General features: G+C 36.2%; 1 protein-coding gene across 3 annotated transcripts in view; it reads right to left on the bottom strand.

Moving 5' to 3' along the window:
• Positions 1 to 23,212, bottom strand: part of LOC134846864 (intraflagellar transport protein 172 homolog) — a 162,721-nt gene that overhangs the window by 60,244 nt on the left and 79,265 nt on the right. For all 3 annotated transcript variants that reach the window (XM_063864268.1, XM_063864269.1, XM_063864270.1), the window contains exons 2-9: positions 20,034 to 20,097; positions 19,935 to 19,961; positions 19,691 to 19,843; positions 19,308 to 19,435; positions 3,613 to 3,843; positions 3,478 to 3,538; positions 2,769 to 2,901; positions 2,213 to 2,342 (exon numbers count right to left, since the gene is read on the bottom strand). In XM_063864268.1, coding sequence (XP_063720338.1) covers positions 2,213 to 2,342; positions 2,769 to 2,901; positions 3,478 to 3,538; positions 3,613 to 3,843; positions 19,308 to 19,435; positions 19,691 to 19,843; positions 19,935 to 19,961; positions 20,034 to 20,087 — 917 coding nt within the window. In that variant the 5' untranslated portion in view covers positions 20,088 to 20,097. The remainder of the gene's footprint in view (positions 1 to 2,212; positions 2,343 to 2,768; positions 2,902 to 3,477; positions 3,539 to 3,612; positions 3,844 to 19,307; positions 19,436 to 19,690; positions 19,844 to 19,934; positions 19,962 to 20,033; positions 20,098 to 23,212) is intronic.

Genomic DNA, 23,212 nt, shown 5'->3' with positions numbered 1-23,212 from the left:
GGGAGGCGTCACGTTGAACCAAAAGGTTCAGGAACTGGGGCAAATCGGCTGCTCCCGCCAAAGTATCACTCTTCCAGCAGGATACATACGATCGGTTCGTCTTGTTTGGTATTCCTGAGAGCAGTAAAACCTGTGCTCTGTTCACGAAGTCGCCTCAAGCATCGGCGGTTCTGTTCAGGTACTGCTCTCGTTTGCCCCCGGCGACTCCCAGTTTTTATTACATGTTGACGTAAAAGGAGTAATGGAAGGCGGTAATTTGTTGCTGGCAACAGATGAGCCAATAACTCCACTACTTGACACATCGCTTATGGGTATGGAGGTACCTATAAGTTTCGACGTTGCCAGTGAAACTGAAATGCGTTGGTTCGCATTTTCATCCAAGAACGTTCGGCTGACGAGAAGTCATGTATTAGCCGATGCTTGTCATGGAACAATGTGCCATGGTGGGCAGTGCATGCAGGGCAAAAGCAACACTTGTGTCTGTCTAAAGAAATCGGGTACGAATCGCAATGCCTTGTGTGCTCGAGTGTCATGAGAGAATGCAGAAAATATGCACTGCCCATCATCGGTAGCAGAACTCCAAAGTGTCTCTGCCCTTGTCATTTTTGCAGCCAACCCCGCACGCTTAGAAGTGAACAGGCCTACTTTTTATCCCTTTAATTAAACAAACGCTCAATGAAATTGTGACGGCTGTGAACGAGCTGGAGGGATTCAAAGTCGAGGGGTGGTAAAAACCCTCCAAGCAAGATGGAGACGTTTGTGCAGAAGCCCACAGTCTTCGCGTAACCAAGCTGTTGCCCTTACAGCATTCTGATGATGCCCCGAAGTATATTCAAGCAGATTCCTCGTCTTCTTCTGCCTCAACTGCACCTCCACCAGTTTCCTCAAGCTAAAGGCCTCAATGAAACGTATGGAAAAGTTTTCAATGAATCTGACAATTCAGACTGATTCGTGAGTTTCCTTTTGTCTTATTTTATTCACTTGTATATTCAATTTATTCCATTACCAGGACGACTAAGTGCATCAAAATGATCCGCGACATCTGTGGGATTCAGATCTGGACCAAAAAGACAGGCTTGAACAACTCAGCACAAAACTACACCATGTGGTGCTTGAAACTTGGTCGTTTGATACAAATTATCAACTGATACCTGGTCATTGCCGTAACTGATGTTTAAATTTGTTTCCTCATTGTTATTTATTTATGTTCCCATTTTTGTTCATCGTTGGCGATGACAATTTATAGTTCACTTACTGGTTCCTTCTAAAAATTACGTTTATACATCGTGCTCAATTTCTTGAACTTGTAAAATGAAGCTCATGAAGATTATGTTTGTGTAAGAACAAACTTTTGCACCTTCAAAAATAGTTTGTTCTTGTTTTATTTTTTCTGAGCCGCCTTGTCAATTTCACTGAAACAGACAGTCGAAATGTTTGTCACAGCTGAACATAAACTAACAACAAAATTTCTTTTTACTTCAGATATGATCTGTTCTTGTATCGCATATGCCTCGCAGAAAAAAACGTCCAAATAATCTATCTCAACAAAGGGACCTAAGAGGTCTTTGTGGCTGGTGACGGTTGCTCGACAAATGATGTGTTTTTTAATCAACAGACTGAAATTTCTAAAACCGAAATAAGGGATGAAGAAACGGCGTTCGTTGGCTATAATGCAAATGAACAGTCGTACGATAGCTTGCTTCCAGATTGTTTGCCCTGTAAGGATAACTATTGTCACAATTGCTTCAGGTGTTCTACGCGCCAGTTACCTTTGCTATTCCTTAGTGTACCATCATCGAAGCTTGTGAGGCGCATTTATGGAACCAAATACAGCTCAGAAAGTACCGTCTTCTCTGTTTCAATTGCGGGCGTTACACGCGTGTTTCCCATCGTGACTACACAACTACACCCCAGTTTCATTACGCGTGGCCTTCAGTCATTTGGCACTGGCTTAGTACCAGTGAAATCGAAGCTGAGAAAATATGGAACACTTTACCCTGGCGCCTCCGGTATAGTTGGTTTCATTACGCCGCCTACCAGTTCCCCTGTTTTGCAAAATGTATTAACTTAAGGAAATAGGAATAACTGATTATTACAGAATTTTTTGCAGCTAGTCTGCAGTGTAACTTAGCGAGAAAAAAGTTCTCATTTAGGTTCATATTGCTAACAATAAAAAAAAAATTAACGTGCCGTATTTTGCAAGAAAACTTACCGATCATAACTGGCCACTGCCACTGTTTCGCTGATTGCCGAACTGCAGGCGCACGTGAATTCTTTCTCGCTCTTGTCCGAGTTGAAGTCGAAACTCTGCATCAGCTCACCCGCCACAGACGAAGACATGCCTGAAGTAAAATCTTGACATCTATTTCAGCTTATCATGATTTTACTATACTAGTTATTATCTCACTAATTATTTTTACTAATTATCTCGTTTAAAGGTCTATAAAGACGATAAAAAGATACTTTCTAAGAGAAAAATATCATTAAAGTAAGTTCCGCCGTAGCAAGCCGAAAAAAAAAATTCGTGCTGTATTAACACGCTTTAACATCATAGAAGTGAATGACTCCATGAAATCGGTGGTTGTATATCAAATGTAACCGAAGATTAATTATTCAAGTTAAGCAAGAAAAAAAGGTTGCAAATTGCAGCGCACGTGCGAGTTTCGAACCGGTAACCACATGACTGCGAGCGAACTTTGTTATCATTTGCGCCATAATTTCTACTTATATGAATAAAAACTTGTATGAACAAAGATGGGATCCCCTACCTCCTCCAGTTCTTCTGTACACGGCTATCCGCATGTCAGCACCTGCAGCAACTATGGCCGACACAGTTGTTGCCAAAGCGTACGCGGCCACGGAATGCTTCATTGATCCCATCTTCACATATTGACCATTGGACTAAACAATTATAATAAAAGGATCTGAATTCTTTTCCAGTTTTTCATTCCCCTCGTTACTTTACAACTCAAACTTGTAAAAATTATTCATATGGCGATTTCCATGTACTTTAATTTGACATAGCAAATGAAGAGTTCGAAAAGAGGCAATGAACGCAAGCGAACAGAAAAAAATACTGAACTGTTTTTTTTTTAAATAACAGCGAATATCAAAGGGAAATAGAAAAAGAGCCACGAGCAGCTCAAGTTTTTAGAGAACTCTAACCAAAAAGATCTCAAGCCAACATCAGATAAAATAAACAGTCGAAAAACTGAAAAGGAGCGCTGGTACTCAAAACACAGAAAACTAAGATACTAGGTCAAAATATCGAAGCACAGATTTTTTGCGGAAGATGTTCTCATAGCACTCAAATTTTAAATTTGTATTAGAGATCTTGTTCTCCTGTTTGTAGATTTATTGCTTCTTATTTTTTAATTTATGATATCTATTAGCTCAAGAAATAGGAGAATTGGATATTTCACAATCGTACTTAATTATCAAGTCATTAGATTATATTTCAATTATATTTCAACTAACCTCTGCCCAGATGATAATTAAGCCATCGGCGTAGGAAGCCACGAAACCTCCATTTTCTGGACTGAAACGCAAGTTTGTGAGCATTTGTGAATTTAAGGGTGGTGCTAGACAACTTCACATAGATATGTCACTTACTTAGGTGCGAGTGCACAGACGAATGCTTGATAAGCGGGGACTACTTTCTGTGGAACGAGAAAATCTCCCTGTGTCTTTTTACTGTTTGTCTTGCACTTTCGAACTTCACCCTGCAAATTACCAACGAAGAAACACTTGTCGAACTCCTGGCCCAGCTCCAACCGTGGCCAGTATATACATGTAGGCGTTGATTCAAACAGAAATTTGTTGCTGATGCTTTTCTTTCCATCCCTGCAAATACAAATTGCCCAGCTTCTCATTTTTTTAATCAAACCCCCCCCCCCCGACTCAGCACCCACCTTTCAACTTTGAACCTATTACTCCGCGGGGGAGAACGTTTTTTGAACGTTCCTGAACATTGTTTGGAACTTCATCGCACTAGATTAAGCATGTGAATTAAAATCATAATATAATATATTGTTTCCAATATAGGTCTACATGCACAAAAAAAATCATAAATTATGATTTATCTTGAAACCCAGTCAGGGAGATCGTCATAAGACGAATTATGTCGGTTTTCAGACATAGCACAACAACTCGCAAAAAATAAAGCTCGCATAAAATGGCAATTATGGCAATTTTCAAAACGTAATATCTCGCAATAAATTCGTAAAATAACCCTTTAGTTACCCCTGAACTAAGTAATCCCCCACTAAATATCACTTAACCTTATACTTAACTCAAAACAACTATTGGGTAAAGTTATGAGTGCTTTTTGTTTCGTTTAACAACAAAAATTGAATCCAAAACCTTGATTGCGTTAATTGATATATAATCATTTTGGTTTCTAAATATGTTTCTACTCATTTGGATAATGTTGAAATTCACTGAAAGCCATCGCGGGAAACGAATCTTGATCTTTGAAGATGAAAAAATTAATTAGGTTCGATTAAATGAGAAACGCGAGTTAATCAGTTGGAGATGCTCAAAAACACCTTGCAAATCACAGTTTTTTAAAAGTGATGATTTATTTGAGGAGAAAAAAATGAACTATTTACATTCAGTGTTGCCCCATGAACGAGAAGTTGAAAAGTAAGTTTTCTACACGTGTCATAATCTTTTCACAATTTTTCACTTTAAATTGAAAGAAATTATGTTCATAAATGTGAAAAGCATGACCGTTAAACGTGCATAGAAGTTAGAAATCGGGGGGGGGGGGGGTGTAAGAAAAAAACAAACACTGACAAAAAGTTTCAAAAAATAGTCCTTACTAATTGCAGTACTTCTGGGGGCAAGAATTAAATTTTCCAAATTGTTTTCGTATCAAACTTAGAGAAAGAGAGCAAAACACGAAAGAACATCCCCGATCTATTGATCAAAACGTAACGAGCAACTTGTCTGAGGAGTGCGCAGCAAACATGCCTAAATTTACTTCGGTTGGAAGAGCAATTCAACAAGAAAGACTTTGGAGTTTTACCAAAGACCGTGGGGGATATCGCAATTCCTATGGAACTTCAAAAAACTGTAAAGTGGAAAAATTCTTGGCTCATGACTCGGGACCGGCGGATTCCGACCGACTTCTTGTGTTCGCCCCTGAGGCAAATTTGGACATTCTCGAGCGTTGCAAAACTTGGCACGCTGATGGCACATTGTAAGTTTTCCCTCATTACTCTATCAAGTATATACTGTAAATGCTGTTATAAATAACTGCTCCCGCCCAATCGTTTACTTTCTCTTGGAACCAAAAACTCAACAGCAATATCAACAAGCATTTCGTGTGGTACGTGAACTTAACACTTTATTAGAGCCAACAGAAATTGTTATTGATTTCGAAAAAGCAGCAATTCCTGCTTTCAAATCGGAATTCACCAGAGCGTCCGTAAAAGGGTGCTTTTTTCTTTTTGCGCAGGCCAATTGGCGAAAATTACAAGAATCAGGACTGGCGGTGGAATACAGAAAAGACAAAGACTTACGAAAGAAAGTGAAATCATTTTTTGCGCTGGCTCTCATTCCTGAATGCGAATTGAAGTTGGCACTAGAAGCCCTCTACGCAGCAACAACTGCAAACGAGCAGCTACGACCATACCTCGATTATTTCGATAAAAAACGTGGGGGGCGGAATATGTACATGGAATTCTACGGAACGATCCAGATTTCAAACCAGCTATATGGAATCAGTTCAGCAATGCGATAACTGGAAATTAAAAAAACCTACAATTCGGTCGAAGGATGGCATAAAGCTTTCCATTTAGGAAATTAGGCATGGGTTATGCTCACCCCATTGTATGAAAACTCATTCAGCAAACAAGGAGGGAGCAAAGTTAAACCAAAAATGGCCGGATTCGGTTGAAATCCAGAGAAAAGCCCTACAATTGTCCTAAATGAATAATTGCAACCAAGGATATCAAAAACTCTTCGCAACTATCAAAACAAGGATCTAATTTTGCAGCCGGAAGATCTTTTATTCAACTTAGAGATTTGAGAAATTTCGAGTTTCGGATAGACAAAGTTAACCAAAGATACTACTTGATTTATCTGTGAAAATTTTGTCTGCAAACGCTCATTTTTCAATTGGCATATCTCAAATACGCTTGAAATTTCAAATTCCATGAAAAATGAATCAAATTCGGCAGATCCGAATTTTTCGCTAGTCATTATGTAACTTGAGAGAATTTATTGTCTAAATCCTTTTGAAAAAAAAATTGACCACAATGGACTTGAAACTTCAACCGAATTTTGCATTTTAAGTCAAAAATCAATTTAAAACAATTGCGCTTTTTCAGAGACTTCATTGTTTTTACTAACTTCAAGGCCACACCTTCAAATTATATTTTTCAGTCATCAACGACCTGTCAAGGAAAAGCCACAGCAAAATTTTTCGTAACTTACACAAATTTGAGTAAAACTGGGAATTCGAAACAATTTTTCCAGACAGAGAGACAAGAAGTTCACCACTACCCCACGATTGAGAACTGTTTCGAACTTATAATTTTACACAAAACAAAAACAAATCAATTTGATGTTTAACGAAAAAAAAACCGAGCTAGTTTGCAACTTCAAGTTTTTTGCTCGGCAGGCTATATCTTATCTTCTTCAATACCTACACTGCGATGAATTCCTGTCACGAGAACTAAGTCAAACTAGAAGTCTTGATAAAACTAGGGCCAAATCGTATCGTCGTAGGTCTCTGCTTCGCCTCAATCATGTCTCGGCACTATTTCACCGCATTTTATCTCGACTCAAATTTTAAGTTAAACACCGAAAAAAAGCAAACGCAAAAAATTTCCAATAACTATTTTGAATGATTTATAGCTTGAAGATCGTAACTATTTCGAAATTCCATAACATCGTCCAATAAAGTTGTTATTAACTATAAAAAATTAATATGAAAAACACACGGAAAATAGAACTGTGAGCGTTAAATTAGCATTGACACAAAATTACCAAGCGGTAACTGAACCAACAAAAAATGGGTAGATGCCCGTTGAGCCAAAAAAAATAAATAAAACTTTCGAAACTCGATGTTTGGATTATTGCCACCCGGAGAACACACGAATAAAAGTTCTTTTTCGCCCTAAAAAAGACGCAATATCGCAACTGAGCCATATAACACAAGTCGAAACCATTTAAGCCAAAGTAAACCTTAAAGGCGAAAAAGTTTTGAAGCTTTTATGTAAAGTCTTGAAACTCCATCAAATGCCCCTTACGAATGTTGGAATGCTTTAAAGGAGAAATAGCTGGACATTTTTTTTGGAACTTTATCGCACTAGATTAAGCATGTGAACAAAAATCATATTAGAGTATATTGTTTCCAATATAGGTCCACATTCACAAAAAAAAATACAAATTATCATTTATCTTAAGACCCAGTCAGGGAGATTGCCATAAGACGAATTATAACTGTTTTCAGACAACACAACTCGCAAAAAGACAACTCTTAAAAAATGGCAACTCGTATAAAAGATAACTCTAGGGGAGCGTACAGGCACACAGGGGAGTAGACGAACTTTCAATTGATAAACCCTTTTTCGAAACCAGCTTCAACTAAAATTTTTCCAATGAATTTGGAGATACTTTTCCATTATGAAAAAAAAATCACTGAACCGATTGGTAAACATACAAGCAACGTTTGGTAAACATACAAGCAATCGTTTTTTTAAGCGAAACACAAAACCCAAGAAGGAAATACGAAGTCAAGGTAAGTAAAAATACAAATTGTAGGATTCAAGTTAAACAAAAAAAGAAGTAAACACGAAGTCAAGGTAAGTAGAATTACAAAGAAGAATTGTAGGAGTAAATCAAACACTAAAAACGCTGATGGCACATTGTAAGTTTTCCCTCATTAATCTATCAAGTATATACTGTAAATGCTGTTATAAATAACTGCTCCCGCCCAATCGTTTACTTTCTCTTGGAACGAAAAACTCAACAGCAATATCAACAAGCATTTCGTGTGGTACGTGAACTTAACACTTTATTAGAGCCAACAGAAATTTTTATTGATTTCGAAAAAGCAGCAATTCCTGCTTTCAAATCGGAATTCACCAGAGCGTCCGTAAAAGGGTGCTTTTTTCTTTTTGCGCAGGCCAATTGGCGAAAATTACAAGAATCAGGACTGGCGGTGGAATACAGAAAAGACAAAGACTTACGAAAGAAAGTGAAATCATTTATTGCGCTGGCTCTCATTCCTGAATGCGAATTGAAGTTGGCACTAGAAGCCCTCTATGCAGCAACAACTGCAAACGAGCAGCTACGACCATACCTCGATTATTTCGATAAAAAACGTGGGGGGCGGAATATGTACATTGAATTCTACGGAACGATCCAGATTTCAAACCAGCTATATGGAATCAGTTCAGCAATGCGATAACTGGAAATTAAAAAACCTACAATTCGGTCGAAGGATGGCATAAAGCTTTCCATTTAGGAAATTAGGCATGGGTTATGCTCACCCCATTGTATGAAAACTCATTCAGCAAACAAGGAGGGAGCAAAGTGAAACCAAAAATGGCCGGATTCGGTTGAAATCCAGAGAAAAGCCCTACAATTGTCCTAAATGAATAATTGCAACCAAGGATATCAAAAACTCTTCGCAACTATCAAAACAAGGATCTAATTTTGCAGCCGGAAGATCTTTTATTCAACTTAGAGATTTGAGAAATTTCGAGTTTCGGATAGACAAAGTTAACCAAAGATACTAATTGATTTATCTGTGAAAATTTTGTCTGCAAACGCTCATTTTTCAATTGGCATATCTCAAATACGCTTGAAATTTCAAATTCCATGAAAAATGAACCAAATTGGGCAGATCCGAATTTTTCGCTAGTCATTATGTAACTTGAGAGAATTTATTGTCTAAATCTTTTTGAAAAAAAAATTGACCACAATAGACTTGAAACTTCAACCGAATTTTGCATTTTAAGTCAAAAATCAATTTAAAACAATTGCGCTTTTTCAGAGACTTCATTGTTTTTACTAACTTCAAGGCCACACCTTCAAATTATATTTTTCAGTCATCAACGACCTGTCCAGGAAAAGCCACAGCAAAATTTTTCGTAACTTACACAAATTTGAGTAAAACTGGGAATTCGAAACAATTTTTCCAGACAGAGAGACAAGAAGTTCACCACTACCCCACGATTGAGAACTGTTTCGAACTTATAATTTTACACAAAACAAAAACAAATCAATTTGATGTTTAACGAAAAAAAAAACCGAGCTAGTTTGCAACTTCAAGTTTTTTGCTCGGCAGGCTATATCTTATCTTCTTCAATACCTACACTGCGATGAATTCCTGTCACGAGAACTAAGTCAAACTAGAAGTCTTGATAAAACTAGGGCCAAATCGTATCGTCGTAGGTCTCTGCTTCGCCTCAATCATGTCTCGGCACTATTTCACCGCATTTTATCTCGACTCAAATTTTAAGTTAAACACCGAAAAAAAGCAAACGCAAAAAATTTCCAATAACTATTTTGAATGATTTATAGCTTGAAGATCGTAACTATTTCGAAATTCCATAACATCGTCCAATAAAGTTGTTATTAACTATAAAAAATTAATATGAAAAACACACGGAAAATAGAACTGTGAGCGTTAAATTAGCATTGACACAAAATTACCAAGCGGTAACTGAACCAACAAAAAATGGGTAGATGCCCGTTGAGCCAAAAAAAATAAATAAAACTTTCGAAACTCGATGTTTGGATTATTGCCACCCGGAGAACACACGAATAAAAGTTCTTTTTCGCCCTAAAAAAGACGCAATATCGCAACTGAGCCATATAACACAAGTCGAAACCATTTAAGCCAAAGTAAACCTTAAAGGCGAAAAAGTTTTGAAGCTTTTATGTAAAGTCTTGAAACTCCATCAAATGCCCCTTACGAATGTTGGAATGCTTTAAAGGAGAAATAGCTGGACATTTTTTTTGGAACTTTATCGCACTAGATTAAGCATGTGAACAAAAATCATATTAGAGTATATTGTTTCCAATATAGGTCCACATTCACAAAAAAAAATACAAATTATCATTTATCTTAAGACCCAGTCAGGGAGATTGCCATAAGACGAATTATAACTGTTTTCAGACAACACAACTCGCAAAAAGACAACTCTTAAAAAATGGCAACTCGTATAAAAGATAACTCTAGGGGAGCGTACAGGCACACAGGGGAGTAGACGAACTTTCAATTGATAAACCCTTTTTCGAAACCAGCTTCAACTAAAATTTTTCCAATGAATTTGGAGATACTTTTCCATTATGAAAAAAAAATCACTGAACCGATTGGTAAACATACAAGCAACGTTTGGTAAACATACAAGCAATCGTTTTTTTAAGCGAAACACAAAACCCAAGAAGGAAATACGAAGTCAAGGTAAGTAAAAATACAAATTGTAGGATTCAAGTTAAACAAAAAAAGAAGTAAACACGAAGTCAAGGTAAGTAGAATTACAAAGAAGAATTGTAGGAGTAAATCAAACACTAAAAACGCTGATGGCACATTGTAAGTTTTCCCTCATTAATCTATCAAGTATATACTGTAAATGCTGTTATAAATAACTGCTCCCGCCCAATCGTTTACTTTCTCTTGGAACGAAAAACTCAACAGCAATATCAACAAGCATTTCGTGTGGTACGTGAACTTAACACTTTATTAGAGCCAACAGAAATTTTTATTGATTTCGAAAAAGCAGCAATTCCTGCTTTCAAATCGGAATTCACCAGAGCGTCCGTAAAAGGGTGCTTTTTTCTTTTTGCGCAGGCCAATTGGCGAAAATTACAAGAATCAGGACTGGCGGTGGAATACAGAAAAGACAAAGACTTACGAAAGAAAGTGAAATCATTTATTGCGCTGGCTCTCATTCCTGAATGCGAATTGAAGTTGGCACTAGAAGCCCTCTATGCAGCAACAACTGCAAACGAGCAGCTACGACCATACCTCGATTATTTCGATAAAAAACGTGGGGGGCGGAATATGTACATTGAATTCTACGGAACGATCCAGATTTCAAACCAGCTATATGGAATCAGTTCAGCAATGCGATAACTGGAAATTAAAAAACCTACAATTCGGTCGAAGGATGGCATAAAGCTTTCCATTTAGGAAATTAGGCATGGGTTATGCTCACCCCATTGTATGAAAACTCATTCAGCAAACAAGGAGGGAGCAAAGTGAAACCAAAAATGGCCGGATTCGGTTGAAATCCAGAGAAAAGCCCTACAATTGTCCTAAATGAATAATTGCAACCAAGGATATCAAAAACTCTTCGCAACTATCAAAACAAGGATCTAATTTTGCAGCCGGAAGATCTTTTATTCAACTTAGAGATTTGAGAAATTTCGAGTTTCGGATAGACAAAGTTAACCAAAGATACTAATTGATTTATCTGTGAAAATTTTGTCTGCAAACGCTCATTTTTCAATTGGCATATCTCAAATACGCTTGAAATTTCAAATTCCATGAAAAATGAACCAAATTGGGCAGATCCGAATTTTTCGCTAGTCATTATGTAACTTGAGAGAATTTATTGTCTAAATCTTTTTGAAAAAAAAATTGACCACAATAGACTTGAAACTTCAACCGAATTTTGCATTTTAAGTCAAAAATCAATTTAAAACAATTGCGCTTTTTCAGAGACTTCATTGTTTTTACTAACTTCAAGGCCACACCTTCAAATTATATTTTTCAGTCATCAACGACCTGTCCAGGAAAAGCCACAGCAAAATTTTTCGTAACTTACACAAATTTGAGTAAAACTGGGAATTCGAAACAATTTTTCCAGACAGAGAGACAAGAAGTTCACCACTACCCCACGATTGAGAACTGTTTCGAACTTATAATTTTACACAAAACAAAAACAAATCAATTTGATGTTTAACGAAAAAAAAAACCGAGCTAGTTTGCAACTTCAAGTTTTTTGCTCGGCAGGCTATATCTTATCTTCTTCAATACCTACACTGCGATGAATTCCTGTCACGAGAACTAAGTCAAACTAGAAGTCTTGATAAAACTAGGGCCAAATCGTATCGTCGTAGGTCTCTGCTTCGCCTCAATCATGTCTCGGCACTATTTCACCGCATTTTATCTCGACTCAAATTTTAAGTTAAACACCGAAAAAAAGCAAACGCAAAAAATTTCCAATAACTATTTTGAATGATTTATAGCTTGAAGATCGTAACTATTTCGAAATTCCATAACATCGTCCAATAAAGTTGTTATTAACTATAAAAAATTAATATGAAAAACACACGGAAAACAGAACTGTGAGCGTTAAATTAGCATTGACACAAAATTACCAAGCGGTAACTGAACCAACAAAAAATGGGTAGATGCCCGTTGAGCCAAAAAAAATAAATAAAACTTTCGAAACTCGATGTTTGGATTATTGCCACCCGGAGAACACACGAATAAAAGTTCTTTTTCGCCCTAAAAAAGACGCAATATCGCAACTGAGCCATATAACACAAGTCGAAACCATTTAAGCCAAAGTAAACCTTAAAGGCGAAAAAGTTTTGAAGCTTTTATGTAAAGTCTTGAAACTCCATCAAATGCCCCTTACGAATGTTGGAATGCTTTAAAGGAGAAATAGCTGGACATTTTTTTTTGAACTTTATCGCACTAGATTAAGCATGTGAACAAAAATCATATTAGAGTATATTGTTTCCAATATAGGTCCACATTCACAAAAAAAAATACAAATTATCATTTATCTTAAGACCCAGTCAGGGAGATTGCCATAAGACGAATTATAACTGTTTTCAGACAACACAACTCGCAAAAAGACAACTCTTAAAAAATGGCAACTCGTATAAAAGACAACTCTAGGGGAGCGTACAGGCACACAGGGGAGTAGACGAACTTTCAATTGATAAACCCTTTTTCGAAACCAGCTTCAACTAAAATTTTTCCAATGAATTTGGAGATACTTTTCCATTATGAAAAAAAAAATCACTGAACCGATTGGTAAACATACAAGCAACGTTTGGTAAACATACAAGCAATCGTTTTTTTAAGCGAAACACAAAGCCCAAGAAGGAAATACGAAGTCAAGGTAAGTAAAAATACAAATTGTAGGATTCAAGTTAAACAAAAAAAGAAGTAAACACGAAGTCAAGGTAAGTAGAATTACAAAGAAGAATTGTAGGAGTAAATCAAACACTAAAAACGCTGATGGCACATTGTAAGTTTTCCCTCATTAATCTATCAAGTATATACTGTAAATGCTGTTATAAATAACTGCTCCCGCCCAATCGTTTACTTTCTCTTGGAACGAAAAACTCAACAGCAATATCAACAAGCATTTCGTGTGGTACGTGAACTTACACTTTATTAGAGCCAACAGAAATTGTTATTGATTTCGAAAAAGCAGCAATTCCTGCTTTCAAATCGGAATTCACCAGAGCGTCCGTAAAAGGGTGCTTTTTTCTTTTTGCGCAGGCCAATTGGCGAAAATTACAAGAATCAGGACTGGCGGTGGAATACAGAAAAGACAAAGACTTACGAAAGAAAGTGAAATCATTTATTGCGCTGGCTCTCATTCCTGAATGCGAATTGAAGTTGGCACTAGAAGCCCTCTACGCAGCAACAACTGCAAACGAGCAGCTACGACCATACCTCGATTATTTCGATAAAAAACGTGGGGGCGGAATATGTACATTGAATTCTACGGAACGATCCAGATTTCAAACCAGCTATATGGAATCAGTTCAGCAATGCGATAACTGGAAATTAAAAAACCTACAATTCGGTCGAAGGATGGCATAAAGCTTTCCATTTAGGAAATTAGGCATGGGTTATGCTCACCCCATTGTATGAAAACTCATTCAGCAAACAAGGAGGGAGCAAAGTTAAACCAAAAATGGCCGGATTCGGTTGAAATCCAGAGAAAAGCCCTACAATTGTCCTAAATGAATAATTGCAACCAAGGATATCAAAAACTCTTCGCAACTATCAAAACAAGGATCTAATTTTGCAGCCGGAAGATCTTTTATTCAACTTAGAGATTTGAGAAATTTCGAGTTTCGGATAGACAAAGTTAACCAAAGATACTAATTGATTTATCTGTGAAAATTTTGTCTGCAAACGCTCATTTTTCAATTGGCATATCTCAAATACGCTTGAAATTTCAAATTCCATGAAAAATGAACCAAATTCGGCAGATCCGAATTTTTCGCTAGTCATTATGTAACTTGAGAGAATTTATTGTCTAAATCTTTTTGAAAAAAAAATTGACCACAATAGACTTGAAACTTCAACCGAATTTTGCATTTTAAGTCAAAAATCAATTTAAAACAATTGCGCTTTTTCAGAGACTTCATTGTTTTTACTAACTTCAAGGCCACACCTTCAAATTATATTTTTCAGTCATCAACGACCTGTCAAGGAAAAGCCACAGCAAAATTTTTCGTAACTTACACAAATTTGAGTAAAACTGGGAATTCGAAACAATTTTTCCAGACAGAGAGACAAGAAGTTCACCACTACCCCACGATTGAGAACTGTTTCGAACTTATAATTTTACACAAAACAAAAACAAATCAATTTGATGTTTAACGAAAAAAAAAACCGAGCTAGTTTGCAACTTCAAGTTTTTTGCTCGGCAGGCTATATCTTATCTTCTTCAATACCTACACTGCGATGAATTCCTGTCACGAGAACTAAGTCAAACTAGAAGTCTTGATAAAACTAGGGCCAAATCGTATCGTCGTAGGTCTCTGCTTCGCCTCAATCATGTCTCGGCACTATTTCACCGCATTTTATCTCGACTCAAATTTTAAGTTAAACACCGAAAAAAAGCAAACGCAAAAAATTTCCAATAACTATTTTGAATGATTTATAGCTTGAAGATCGTAACTATTTCGAAATTCCATAACATCGTCCAATAAAGTTGTTATTAACTATAAAAAATTAATATGAAAAACACACGGAAAACAGAACTGTGAGCGTTAAATTAGCATTGACACAAAATTACCAAGCGGTAACTGAACCAACAAAAAATGGGTAGATGCCCGTTGAGCCAAAAAAAATAAATAAAACTTTCGAAACTCGATGTTTGGATTATTGCCACCCGGAGAACACACGAATAAAAGTTCTTTTTCGCCCTAAAAAAGACGCAATATCGCAACTGAGCCATATAACACAAGTCGAAACTATTTAAGCCAAAGTAAACCTTAAAGGCGAAAAAGTTTTGAAGCTTTTATGTAAAGTCTTGAAACTCCATCAAATGCCCCTTACGAATGTTGGAATGCTTTAAAGGAGAAATAGCTGGACATTTTTTTTGGAACTTTATCGCACTAGATTAAGCATGTGAACAAAAATCATATTAGAGTATATTGTTTCCAATATAGGTCCACATTCACAAAAAAAAATACAAATTATCATTTATCTTAAGACCCAGTCAGGGAGATTGCCATAAGACGAATTATAACTATTTTCAGACAACACAACTCGCAAAAAGACAACTCTTAAAAAATGGCAACTCGTATAAAAGACAACTCTAGGGGAGCGTACAGGCACACAGGGGAGTAGACGAACTTTCAATTGATAAACCCTTTTTCGAAACCAGCTTCAACTAAAATTTTTCCAATGAATTTGGAGATACTTTTCCATTATGAAAAAAAAATCACTGAACCGATTGGTAAACATACAAGCAACGTTTGGTAAACATACAAGCAATCGTTTTTTTAAGCGAAACACAAAACCCAAGAAGGAAATACGAAGTCAAGGTAAGTAAAAATACAAATTGTAGGATTCAAGTTAAACAAAAAAAGAAGTAAACACGAAGTCAAGGTAAGTAGAATTACAAAGAAGAATTGTAGGAGTAAATCAAACACTAAAAACAACATTAAAGAAAAATGCGCAGCAGAAAAAAAACCGATTTTAAGATCTGACAGCGAAGTCGACAACAGATAAGCAGCCAAACAATTGGCCGACAATTTTATACGAAACAGAATTATTCCCAGGCATATTCGTTACCTCCAGGCTAAGTAGGCCCAGAACGCATTGAAGTTGGAATTCATTATCAACCAAGATACAAGTGATTCTGTTGACCAAGTTGTTAACTCGAAAAAAGTCTAGATTCCATTTTGATAACGCTTGCAAATCGCAAGCGTAGAATGGTTGCTTTCATGAACATAGCCCCTTGAAGATTGAAAAAGAGTATTGAACGCAAGTAAACATAAAAAACACTAACTTTGAAAAATCTCAACTTTCGATTTTCAACGAAAAAAAAATAGATGATCTTTAAGCTCTTTGAATTTCTAGAACGATTTATGATTGGCGCATTTGACAGCTTTTTTGACAGCATTAACCCAATTTGAGAAAACTGGATCAATACGTAAAACATTTACTTCGCTGACAAAACTGAAACCTAATTTCCAGTTTCGAAATTTTGCTGTTCGATAGGAGAGTTTACCTACCTTTTAACAATGGAAATACACTGAACTTAAAAAAAAATCACTAGTCAAACCGCGAAAAATCGAAACTGAGCCTGAAAAAAAAATCAGCGAGACCTATACAAGAGTCTTCACTGCGTTCATTACTCTTAAAAAAGTGTGCTTCCCGCTTACCAGACACTTGCTATCGCATGTTACATTCTTATTTTACCCGCAAACGGTTTTTTAGATACAGCTCGCTTAGTGAGAATACCAGCTTTAGGAACACGCTCAAATTCTTGAACCAGCATTTAGTCACCAAAAGCTTGACAACTATAGAGAGTTGCAAAAAGTTCGGACAGACAGAATTAATTTAAAAGAGCAACTGTCTAGGCATCAACGGAAATTAAAACTGAAATAAATTTAACGTCGAATGTTCATAAAGCAGAGTTTCCACTAAAAACTTTTAACCACGGCGGGCAATTGCATTCCGAAGTGGAGTAGGCACTTTAAGGGCAAGATTTTGCGCATAATCTTCTGGCAAAGAAAACCAAACTTTTTGGGCAGCTTCTTCAGGAGTTTTTGGTGGATCTGAAGCCATTTTTTTCTTTATTCTTCCCCACACATTTTCAATTGGGTTTAGATCGGGGCTATATGGGGGCCATTCGAGAAGGGAAATATTTTTTTCTGGTAAATAATTTTTCGTCACATTTGCAGTATGGGGTGTGGCATTGTCTTATTGAAAAGCAAACGTTCTTCTTCGGGAGTTCAGTATGTCCACACTAGGGAGCAGAAAATTTGGCAAAGTTTCATCTGTAAAATGCTGGGCGTTCATTGTGGAATAGAACGTTTCAAAACAGTCGAAACCAAAAAATGAAAAAACAACCCCAGACTGTCACATTTCCACCCCTCTGAATTTGGGTATCGATTGAAATTCGTGTTTCAAATCGCTCGCTTGACCGTCTCCAAAAATATATCTGAGTTTTTTCTCGTTTTCCTAAGTTTCACAACTATTTCGTCGGAAAACATAACCCGACTCCAATCGAAATTCAAATAACAATTTGCATTAAAATTATTTACTTCAACTGTCCCTCCTCTACAACAGCACTAATTGAATTGTCTATGAACTGCGTCTTATGCAGTGATCTGCAACCCCGTATACAAAGGATAGCGCTCCTGAGCAGCGCGAAGCTTATCTTAGTTCTTATTTAGTTTATTGTTTCTGCGTAGCTTTCATGCCTTTTTTCACTAAGTTTTTCAGCTATGCGCTGCATTGTCCGAGTAAGTGCTGGTGCGGCACCACCAGTGCAGCCAAAAATGAGCGGGCAGAAGCTGCTTTGTTCGACTTGTAGAGCTCTGTTGGTATTTTGAGTTTTTAGTGATTCGTGGTACTTATAGGCGTCTTTCAGTAGTCTTCGTGAAGTTTTTGTGTGCGGGTTGAAGACTTTAACATCAAAGAAGTTTCGGCTCTCGCCTTGCAATGACTGAAGTTTCGGCTCGATTTCAACATCAAAGCAAACCTCGCTCATGAGGGTGGCAAAGGTATCTCTGATTTCGTTATGCCTCATTAGGGTGTATCTACCCCTTGCACAGTGAAGGGCGTGGGTAAGGTCGAAAGATTGACCACATGCAAATTTGAGCGGAATGTTGGTTGGTTCCCATCCATATCTGAGATAAATTCCATCCCGGAATTCGGATTTACTCAGGTTAAAATTATATCCGCTATGAGGCAGCGCATTTAGCCAGTTTGAGGCTCCTTTTTCGGAGGCCAGCTCAAGAGCGTATTTTTCATTGTCACTTAAGTTGTTCAAAATGTTAGTTTTCTTTGGTTTTTTCTTTCAGTTTTAAGTGTTTTAATTTTTGTATAGATTTTTTCATGCTCAGATATAGCTGTTAATGGGTCGTATGTGTCTAGGACTTACGATGTATTAATTGACCATTCTAAAAAAATTCTCATAGTTAGAAGGTAGCTTGATATTTAGAATACCCGTTTTCAAGGGCAAAGAAGCGATGTCTCTAAATTAATGGCTGATATTATCTTTAGCAATTAAATTTGGAATGAGATTTTCCTGCAGTATCTTTTCGCAGGCCTGCATGTTTTCTGTGGTATTGGGTGTAGTTCTAGCTAAAAACGATAATTTTTCTTGAACCCCTTTGGTGTAACAGGAGTACACGTTTTGTGGTGATGTTTTCGCGATCTTGCCAAGTTTTTTCAGTATTTTATTATGTTCTTCTAACTGAGTTTCTAAGAAAGTTTTACATTCAGGCTCGGATCCTATGACAGAACCAAGTACTCTGGCCCCATTCTTCATTTCAATTTCGGTATTTTTGAATACTTTTATCGCCTCATTGTATTTTTCATCTTTTACAATGAGCTGGCATTTTGATGCCTTTACATGATATCCAAAATATTTTCCGTGTTTGATAATGTTGTCAAGAACTCTTCGCAGGCTTTTCAAATTACCGACTGCGTTACCATCATCTGTAAACCATTTCTGTGTTAGGCTGTTATCGTTGACTAGTTATCGTTGACTAATTTTTTTTGTTGAATAAAACTCCTTGATATTCGTCTTTGTAAAACATCATAAACGGTAGATTTCGACTTTTTAACTAATTTTGCTAAATGTTTTATTGTAAAATCTGGAATTTCATCGCAGTATTTAAAAATTAGGCTTGCATAATCATCGGATAATCGACGACCTCGCATTTTGAATTTGGTCTGACAAAAAACTCAAGGTTGTTCGGTTTCACATTTTGCATGCAAAAAAAAACGTCGAAAAGCACTGATTGCTCATTTTTATTAATTCTGTCTGTCCGAACTTTTTGCTGCTAAGTATATTTTGGAAAGAAAAAAACTCTGGCACAACTTCTTGGTGTCTTACCAAACTCCAGGCGCCGATTGGAATTTATACATGAAGACGACATCGTCTGACTGAGCTATCGCGATCTTTGTTCCACTCGGATGGAAGGCAATTCCTTTTACCACAAATGACTGATTTCCAAACAAAGTCTAAAAGCCAAACATTATAAAGTTAGCACAACATCTGCAAGTAAAAATGAAACTGAATAAATCCGTCAACATTTTTAAACTGATTTTTTCCAACAGCCAATTTGGTGACAAAATCTATCATGTTTGATTACTCTTTCTCAAAGAATAGATTTATACTACACCAGCTAACACTCAAAGCTGCTCAATGAATTCCGGTCATAACAAACAGCCTAGAAGATTACTTTAAAATTTCAGTTCGAGTTGTAGTTTTCTTACGTTTTTCTCTCTAGCCTTTAGAGTGAAGACTTCTTTGTGACTCGATAAATCTTCAGCATCGTAAATAAACAACCGCTTTGCGGCATTGACAAATGCAAACAATTTTCCATCATGAGACCAGGCGGCTGCTTGAATTTTGACTGCTCCATCCGACTATAATAAAATCATCATTTTCAATCTCAAACCCAACTCTTATCAGAAAAAAAAACGTTCAGTTAGATTCCAATAAAAAAATGCCACTTACAATGTCGAGACTGGATTCTCCTGATCGCTGAAACAGAAAATTGTCGTTGATATATGCATAAAAGGAAAATTATTTCAAACACGAACTTAAATACGTTACCGATGGATTGGAAATATTTTTGCAGTATTTGAGTTTTAGCTCGTAATTTGCCATTGTGTATCTAAAAACTCCTGGAAGACTAACGATTACGGTATAAACAACAGACGAGCCCAAACAGCCCTGAATTTGACACCTGTAAAATCTCACAATGCTTGACAACTATTTTGACAAGTTGAAAGGGAATACAGCAAGAGCGGATTAAAAAAGGCGCAAGATTGCCTGTATGATCACTACTAACTGAACTGAAAACAATAAATGTAGCAGTAATTCACACAATTTTACGAGGTGAAGAATGATAGGTTCTGAAGCCATTGGCTCAAGAGCCAGAGACACTATCTCTTGTCCTTTTACACCTCAAACTGACAAACTTTGATATCGTAACAGCTAAAGGCTTTTACCAAAATACCACCACTCTAGATTGAAATAAGCACATTCCCATGATCAAGTCTTTTCATATCGAAAACACACGAACGCCTTTCAAAACAGGGTTAAGAAACTCGAGTAAGTATTATAGTTTTTACTAGTCAGTGTGCATCTCATCCAGTTCAGATCGATCAACATAAAACTCAAACTATCTCACAGAGATAATAAAAAAAAACAAAAAAAAAACACTTTAATTGCACATCGAAAGTAATTTCAATACCAAGTGTATGTCAAATGTTTTCTGTTTTTTTTCTATCAGTTCATAAAAATATTATAACATCATTAGATACACATAGTTACAACAACAATAAACAAAACAAAATCTATTACAATCATCGATGATTACTTTTCACCTGAGAGCTTCAAGGTGGTTTATATATAAATGTTATTATATAAACTTGAAGCTTTTCCATGAAACTTTACCATGAGTTGCCACAGAGGGGTCTTCTTTAAATAATAATAAATAATAATTGTTGAATTTTATCTTTGCTTTTCTGTATGTTACTATGTCTTTAAAGTTGACTTTATCATCTGTTAGTTTGTTCCAGATTATGACGGACTTTTTAAAGCAGGAATTTTCTATGTATTGCCCATTGTATCTGTCGCCGAAATATAATTTTTTGTTTCTTGTATTAATATCTATTTGATGGTTATCATACTCAATGATATAATAGGCTGGCAATAACTGATGTTGTATTTTCCAAAAAAGACAATATTTTATAGTCCAGAAACATTGTTACTGGTAAAATAGTGTGTTTTAGCTTCAAGTCTGAAGATGAGTCGTATTTTGCACGATCGCAGCAAGTTTTTACTGCCCAGCTTAACTGTTTTTCCAGAGATATCATTAGGTTAGCGGATATTCCAATGAAAAGAATTGCTGGGTAATGCAAATGACTAATTACCAGTGCATGCATTATCAAGAGTCTTGTTTTCACTGGCAATGGCTTTATGATTGGTGAAGTGTTTTTATTCCGCATGCCATTTTCCTGAGAATCTTTTTGATTTCATCTTGGATTGTGAGAAACTGATCTAAAACTACTCCTAGGTATTTAACTTTGGTTTTTTCCTTAATTATTTTATCATCTAGAGTTATAGTATACTTTTCATCCTTTTTCCTTGAATGTTTTTTGCTGAAAACGCTGAGTTCTGTTTTTTTTTGCATTCAATTGAAGTGAGTGTTCTAAAAAATAATTTGCAACAGACTGCAATTGGCTTCGAGTGCTTTAATAGCTTTTTGTGGATCGTTATTTTCACAGAATAGTAATGTATCATCCGCATATTGAACTATGTTACATGTTTTGTCAATTTGTTTGTTGAGATCGTTAATGTAGAGATTGAATATTAGAGGGCCAAAGACAGTGCCCTTTGGTACACCCTGCTCAAGTGCAATCCAATCGGATTCGGTGTTGTTAACAATTGTTTTCTGGCTTCGGTTGGTGATAAAGGAATTGATCATTTCTATAGCTTCTTCGGAAAAGTTTAACCCTTTTAGTTTCTGTTTAAGATAAGTATGATCAATAGAATCAAACGCTTAAGAGAGATCCAGTAAGGAACATGCTACAGTTTTGTTGTTGTCTATTGCTTTTCTGAATGCTTCAGTGCAATAAAGAAAAGCGTCGATTGTTGAATATGATGTTCTGAACCCAAAATGGGTATTACTTAGTAATTTTTGGGATATCAGATATTCGTTGATTTTTTAACAATTTTTCAAAAACTTTTGAGAGAGCCACAGTTATAGAGATAGGCCTATAATTTTCTCATAGTTCTGGATCCTCTTTTTTGTATATTGGTGTGACAATTGTTTTTTGAGCTTGCAAGGATAATTCTTGTTTTTCAAAAACTCGTTGTGTAGAAATGTCAGATGTGTGTATATTTCATTGCAGCCATCCTTCAACGCCCAGGCTGGAATTTTGGATGAAACTGGTGCCTTTTGACCACTTAAATTATGTATTTTTTTTTACATTCAGCTGATGTGATGAATCGGAATGAAAATTTAACATTATTTTGAACCCTGCATGTAGAAGTCGGTGGACTTTGCCTGATTTTTGAATTTTTCTCATAAAAGCATCCAAGAGTTGAGAACTTGTAGTTTAGCAGGTTCGCCATCTGTAAATTATTGGTTATGAAATTGCCGAAGGAGTTTCTAAGTAATGGAATGAGGTTGGAAGATTTTTTTGAGTTTCTTGTATCGTTTATTATACTCCATTTTTTGCGTTCGCTTTTTTCGAGTTAAACAGTTGGGATATAAATTTATCATCTTCGTAGTTTACCTTTGGTTTGTCGTTGCGAATGAAATTATTCTTCTGTGGGGCACATTCTTTAATGGTGTCAGCAATGTTAGATGTGAAGATGTCGAGCATTATTTCGGGATTATTATTGCTATAGAAACTTCTCCAAAACATAGCTGATAGTTTTTTTTTGAAATTGTAATCGGATTAATTGGATTTGTCATATATTTTACTTTTGATTGGTCTTACGTTGTTGTTCAACTTAAGTTCTGTAATAAATGCTGTTGCTTGGTGGGAGGTCTTAATTGGTGGTGTGAATACTATTGAATTATTTGTCAGATCTTACATGCCTAGGTCGGTGATAATATAGTCAATTAGTGCTTTTGAGTGAGTAGGTGTTAATTTGTTAGTGACGTCCAGATTATATGGTATTAGGATTGTATCTAAAGACTGTTTGTCGTCTTCGTTGAGTTAGTTGAGATTGTATTCTCATAGTAAAATTAGGTTTGAATTAAATGACTGCGCATG

The sequence above is a fragment of the Symsagittifera roscoffensis genome, chromosome 5 (genome assembly GCF_963678635.1).
Source record: "Symsagittifera roscoffensis chromosome 5, txSymRosc1.1, whole genome shotgun sequence".
Taxonomy (NCBI): Eukaryota; Metazoa; Xenacoelomorpha; order Acoela; family Convolutidae; genus Symsagittifera; species Symsagittifera roscoffensis.
The sequence above is the reverse complement of the archived record's forward strand: the minus strand, read 5'-3'. Positions and strand labels throughout refer to the sequence as shown.